This window comes from Terrapene carolina, unplaced genomic scaffold (assembly GCF_002925995.2).
Source record: "Terrapene carolina triunguis isolate 2854851 unplaced genomic scaffold, T_m_triunguis-2.0 Scaffold33723, whole genome shotgun sequence".
NCBI classification, from domain to species: Eukaryota; Metazoa; Chordata; order Testudines; family Emydidae; genus Terrapene; species Terrapene triunguis.
Window position 1 is genome coordinate 3,257,664 of NW_020698074.1, and position 6,892 is coordinate 3,264,555.

Genomic DNA, 6,892 nt, shown 5'->3' on the forward strand with positions numbered 1-6,892 from the left:
TTGCTGCCATTTGAGATCCCTAAGGGCAAAGGGGATAAGAGGAGAGTAAAGCAAGTACAAGTGAGAAAGGGAATCACTGGTATGAAAAAACTTTGCCTTTCTTTGTGTGTGTGTGTTCTCTCTATGCCTTTTAAAGATCTCCTTGCATGTATCTATGAAGAGAAAGAGCACAGAAAAGTCCAAAAAGAGTAAAGCCAGGAGGTTTCCCAAAATGGGTGCATGACCATGGGAGTGTGACGTGGGTCTAGACTCCATTCAGAGCTTGGCAAGGGAGGGATTAACCCTCTTTCTCTGACTAGAAGAGTGCAGGGTAGGCCAGCTGTGGGGCACTAATTAAATCTCACCCCAGCACACTGAGAGCTTGTCAACACGGTGGGGTAATGGGCCCTATGGGGGTCTGAGATCTAAAGTGACTAATGTGTTGTGCGTTAATCATTCCACATACCCTGCTGGTCACATTAAAAGTTCCCTGGTGTGCTTTCAAGAAGTGATGTTTAAAACAGTATCATGTTAAAGTGCACTAGGGGACCTTTAGTGCACACCAGCAGGGTCTACACAGACCAATCAAAGTGCAACACATTAGTGTGCTTTATAAATCAGATCCCCATAGTGCGCATAACCCCACTGTATAGACATGCCCTATAAGAAGGATGTTACAGGTAAAGGATTTTGGGAACACAGGAATTGCCATACAGAAACAGACCTGTGGTCCATCTAGGCCAGCATGCCATCTCTGACAGCAGCCAGTACCAAGGGGGAAGGGATAGCTCAGTGGCTTGAGCATTGGCTTGCTAAGTCCAGGGTTGTGCGTTCAATCCTTGAGGGGGCCACTTAGGGATTTGGGGCAAAAATCAGTACTTGGTCCTGCTAGTGAAGGCAGGGGGCTGGACTTGATGACCTTTTGGGGTCCCTTCCAGTTCTATGAGATAGGTATATCTCCATATATTATATTATTATTAAGTGCTTCAGAGCAAGGTGTTAGAAGAACCTTGCAGTAGGTAGATGTGTGGATTATCCATCCCCTATATTAATGTGTATATGTGTAGGAGAGAGAGTCGAATCAAGGGAATTCCTTCCCTCAATATCTCTAGTCATTCAATAACTTACCAGCCAGGGAAAGTATTCTTCTGCTCCGCTTAGTATTCTTCTGCGACTTGCTTTATCATTTACTGAGCCTTGGTTTTACAATTTGCAGTGCCTTGAGGAAGTGTGGTGCCCTCACAGAGCTACCAGAATGAGTAATCTGGCTGTGAGTTGCCTCTCCTCTGGTCCTGCTATGGAGTTGACTGAGAAGAACTGGGACTGGCATTGATTTTCCTCCCTCCCTCCCGGTTCTGTGGCCAGAAGGAAAGATGAACTGTCCCCTGAGTTATTGAGTTAACATAGCACTGGCCCCGCATTTGCTAAGTATACTGTGGCAGGCATTTATTTCCCATAGCTTCGGGGCATTTTTGTAACTTTCCCCACAACTTACACACACACAAATTTTCACAAATACACCATTGTGGAAAGTGTACTTTGTAGTGCTCCCCTCTGTCTCTTTGCTGGTGAAGACAAACACTTGAAAATCTAAATGCATAAGGTTGCTGCTTCCACCCAGCAGGCGAACACTCCATAAAGGTCATGTGTTTCTGGGTTCTTCTGCTACTGGCACAGTGTGAATTGTGGGTGCCTTTTCCTAGTTCCTGCCCTGCTGTGCAATGGCAGGATGATACCTAGACATTGTGCCAATAATTGCATGTTTCTCCTCCTTGCATTCAGCTCATTCTTCCTCAAACGTCCTTCTGTCACCTGCTTGCATTTTGTTGTTGTTAAATATTATTTGGTGTTCTGTATATATACAGAAACAGCTACCAGACAAAGGGTAGCTTCTCCCTCCCCTATTTCCCAAACCGCTAGTATATTCAATGCACATTACCTCGATGTGATTTTTGAGGTGATAAAAAAACAAAATCTTTTTCGGCACTTGGTCCAATATAAAAAGCTGCTCTCTGCCATTTCCCCTGTTTCCTGTCACTGATAAAAGATTGAAATGGGCCCTAACCAAAACTGTGGAACCAACAACCCTGAACTAAGGGGAGGTTTGGACTGCATCTCTACATCTATAATGGTAGGATACCTATCTCTATTATGGATTCTGACAAAGCAGAACCCTGGATCCAAACCATGTTCCAACTTCAGATTTTAGGGCATTTGGATCCAGATCCAAACTTTGTGGTTTGGGTCCATTTCTAATTAAAGAGAAGCATCTAGCATTTAGCAGAGATCGGCCTAGACCAGTAATTGGGCATGTTAACAACTAGAGCTAGTTGTGAAATTAGGCATGAGGCAAACAGTGCAGATAGCAGGAGAAATCAGCCTGCTCCCTCCTTTTGGGAGCGGCATAATAAAGTGAGGGTCCAAAGTTCATCAGCCATTACCAAACCATTATCTAGGGCTGTGGTTCAGTCTCTAGTTGTTCTTGTAACTTGCTTGTGGTGTTTATATATGTATAGGATTTTTTATTTATATATGTATAGGATTTTTTATTTTCAATAACGATTCCTCACAACTCCTCATGTACACTGTACCAAGCAAAGTCATTCTGGTCCCATAGAAGTGAATGCTTGTCAGTAGAGTTTGTATTTACACCTCTGAAATCAGAGGCCTTGTCTACAGGCAGAAACTGCACTGGTTTAATTTCAATCAGTTTTTAAACCCGGTTAGCTAATCCAGTGCAAACTGCTGTGCCGACACTTAGTTCAATTTAAAAAGGTTTTATTTCAAGTCATCTGAAACCTGTTCTTAATTGACTTAGCTAAAGTGAAATAAACCTGGTTTAAACAGAGCTAAGAGTATCCACACAGCCTTTTGCACCAGTTTAACTAAATCAATGTAAAATTGCACTTTTAGTTAAACCAATGCAACTTTCTCATTAAACAAACCCTGAGTTTAACAGCAAGCAGTGGTCAGGGAATCTGTCAATCTATAGACCCTTCCCCACCCCCTATTCCCAACATTAATTCCAGATGCCAGAGTTGCTAAAAGACAACTCAGTGCTATTTGTTCACTCAATATCCTTTGTATGTTTTAAGATCTGTCCCTGCATTGTACTAGGCTAGAAAGTTGTCTGGAAATACTACAGTTTACTATCTTCAATGAACATATAGTTGCTTCCGTTTAAGGATATCTAAGGTGTTCCTACATGCTGGTAAAGTATGTGTTTGAATGTGGTATGTAGTAAATCCTGATAATTGTCCATCGTTTCAAAACCCAAATGTAATCAGTAAGACTGTCCAGAAAATAATGCTGTGCAAGAAAAAACAAAAGGCACCTGTGTACTGTGCAATAATAAGTATCAGGCAAAATACAGTATCACAGCTAATAGATGTACTTTATGACTGGAAACATCTATGTTTAATTGCATTTAAAATATGTAGTGAAAAAACCACAGTAATACATTGTTATAACAAACCCTTACATCTGAAGTCAGAATAATACAAAAAAGTGCTGATACCATTGTATTATTATGTTAAAGTAACTGATGCAAAAAATTTTGACAACCTCTTCTAAAATGTTATGTAGCCCCTATCAGCAAACACTCCAAATTTTATGCAGAATAATTCTCAGAGGTGATCACCTATATTTTTCTTACCCAAGAACAAAACAACCCCCCCAAATCAAAGAAAATATTTTTTTTGCATAGCTTTAAATATTGCTGCACTAACTCCCCTGCATCTTGCAAGACCATCTCAGTTTAGGGACAGTTCTTTTAAAATTCTGAATAATTTTTTAAAATCCAGTTCTTCTCAATTACATAATATATAATTTCTAATAATTATAAATACATCATTTTTACTCATCTGATTTTAATAACATGCATTTGTATAGTTACTGTACAATTGAAACAGACATTGACTTTAGACAGTGTGTATGCGTTCATGTCAATTATATTGTTTAGACACACTGTTCAATGAATCAAGCGAATAGCGTGGGAAAAAAAGAATAAGCCTCTGGTAAGAAACAATCTCACAGTGTTTACAGACAAAAAAACAAAAGGAAAAATATGTATAAGAAAAAGGATTTATTAGTACATAGAAAATTCCCACAATAGTTGAAACACACTTTAGAAACTAGTAAACACGTTAAATAGAGTTGTGCCCATTATGCAGTGCACAAGCATCTGCTTTGTCTTAATTAGACGGGGAGGTGAATGACCACTGTTTATTTTCATTTTCCTCATTAATTATGAAAAACTGCATTTAATTCATCTTGCATGGTGAGAGACTGGCTGCGCAGATGTAAGTCGTAAGGGAAGTGGCTCTCGGTAGGCAACCTGAACATGGAGCTCTGCCCAAGGGGACCCCTGGGTGGCACTGCACAGTAATGCATGCCATAATTGTAATTTTTGCCATAGTCCAAGGCATCTTCTTGCTTCAGGGAAAATATCCCATTATAGTTAATTGGGGGAGGACTTAAGGGACCTTCAAACTGTGGGCTGGCACACTCAGGGGAAGTGCTTTCATAGAAAGATTCGTAAGCACTGCAGTAATTGTAGGGTTTCATAGACTTGGAATTGTCAAGAGTTCCATGCCCCGGGGGCGTACTGAGCTCAGGACTGTGATAGGGAGGATAGAAGCTGGAATATGGTGACCTTGTGTGATGGGCACTTTCCCCCGTCTGACCCATCAAGAAACTTCTGGCATTCAGCTGCAGGCACCCTGCCACCAAGTTTGTAGTTGGCTGGGATAGACCTTTGCACAAGTTTTGGACGAACGTGAGCAGGTCAGGTCTCTTGCCAATACGCAGGATTTCAGAAAGAGCCCAAATATAGTTTTTGGCTAGTCTTAAAGTTTCTATTTTAGACAGTTTTTGTGTTTTTGAATAACAAGGGACCACTTTTCTTAAATTGTCCAGAGCATCATTAAGGCCATGCATCCTGTTCCTTTCTCTAGCATTGGCTTCTTGCCGCCTGAATTTGACCCTTTCCACTCTTATCTTGGTTGTCTTTTTTTTCCTAAGGCCCCTCCTTCTAGGCAAACCATTCTCCTCCTCCTCCTCTCTGTCTTCTTCCTCCTCTTCTTTTTCTGTGTCTTCTCCAGTGGCCCTTTTGATATTCTTTCCTCGGAGTACAATCTGCTTTGAAAAGCTTTCTGGCTTCTTAATTTGCTTTTGGTCCTCACTTTCTCTGGAAAACTTTCTGCACATCTGGGATTCTGGCATTACAACAGACTCATCAAATGGTAGTGTTAACATGGTTCTATAATCTTAAGTTACCTGAAAGAATGCCAGCACAATGTTTAAATGTTTCCATTTGTAAAGCTTGTATAGTTACACAAACAGCGTCACATACCATTCACTTGTGTATATACACACGTACATGTATACAATACACAACACAATTTTCTAATAAAATATGTTTATAACTTGCAAATGTTTTTTCTATTTAGTTTTTTAAAAAATTTAGCTGCCAAAATTATAAAAACATCAAAACATGCATTATATCATCACTAATCTAAGCAAATTTAGTACAAGTAAATAAAGAGTAAAACTATGTTTAATAGTCATAATCAACTCCCTGCACATTTGTATTTTTTTAAACAAGCTTTTAGAATCCCCAACACTGTGGAATTTAAACAAATGCAAAACATGATAAAGCAATGCGGAAATTTCATTAATCCAAATTCCCCTGGGTAAAAAATGAGAAGGGAGAGACCAGCCTTAAAAATGAAAAGTGCTATATCTCTATTAACTGACAAATATTTTTTTAAATCACCTATTAACTTTTATTTTGAAGTTTGTCCAAATGCATTCTTTCATGGATCTATACATTTAAGTCCAATAAATTGGAATGGGTTAGAAAGAATTTAAATGGGAAAAACCCTAAGACAAATGAATCATTCAGTGACTTAATTAAAATGAAGTGAGGTTTTCTAATGATCAATGTGAAAATATATGAAACAGAGTATTTATTTCCTATTAGAAAAAAAAACAGGAATGATCTAATCCTAAACGTATTCACATAAAAAAGAGTTAGAAAATAAAATCTTTCTCTCTCATTTTTTAAAGGAAAGATTCTAAATTAATAGTACAATTTTGTGGTTGGAATTAACTTGTTTTCTTTTCTTTTTCAATCAATCAGGGTTAAAAAACCCAACCACCAAAAACAAAAACAAAAACCCCTCCACGCGTTAGCAGTGTTTATGTTCTGCAAGAATCAGACATCTCCCTCTAGCTAATATCTGACAGGAATGGGCTGTGGATTCTGACTGCAATTGTGCACGTGTGTTTAGAATCCAGAATGAAATGAAGAAATAATTTTCTTTTTGAATTGTTGTTTTTGTTTTCAGTCTTGAAGCAGCAAATACTTGGATCCACTGTCCTCAGAGACAAGCACAAATGAATGCAGAGACTTTTTAATAAAACAAAACTAAACAAAACCTCCTAATAAAAGACTAACTCTCTTAGTATTGCCTATACACTTGCAGTATTGCATAATCCCAGTGAAAGTATGCAATTACATCATAAGAATGGAATGCTAGGAGAAGTTATAAGTGGTAAATAGCATACATAAAATACAAGACAATGATACTGTATCTTTAAACACTTGCATGCACACACAGCCCCAACTGAAATATATCTTTATTTATATTACCTTAGCTTTTTATTTCATTCAATACTCAGTTTTCATTTTTTGCCTTCCAAATCTTTTCAGTCTGAATGTCGCATCGTCTCCTGGAGTCTAGATCTGTGTATCTCTGCACTATCTCATTGATCTCTAAAAAGTGACATTGATGCCAACTGCCAGAGCTGGTACCCATGCCATCTGCTAGTGACGTCACAGGGCAGAGAAAATCATGTGATCCTTTCTCCTGGGACCTTCATTCTGCACTGATCATCTGGCATCCCTGTA

General features: G+C 38.8%; 1 protein-coding gene across 1 annotated transcript; it reads right to left on the reverse strand.

Annotated features, from left to right (window-relative positions):
- Positions 1 to 4,221: 4,221 nt before the first annotated feature.
- LOC113409531 (neurogenic differentiation factor 6) lies at positions 4,222 to 5,235 on the reverse strand. The gene has a single exon (XM_026663557.1). It carries the CDS (start codon positions 5,233 to 5,235, stop codon positions 4,222 to 4,224), a length of 1,014 nt encoding a protein of 337 aa, XP_026519342.1.
- Between the last annotated feature and the right edge of the window lie 1,657 nt (positions 5,236 to 6,892).

Bases quoted from the DNA above. Each gene is read 5' to 3' on its own strand.
- LOC113409531 (XM_026663557.1), bottom strand. From the start codon at position 5,235: ATGTTAACACTACCATTTGATGAGTCTGTTGTAATGCCAGAATCCCAG.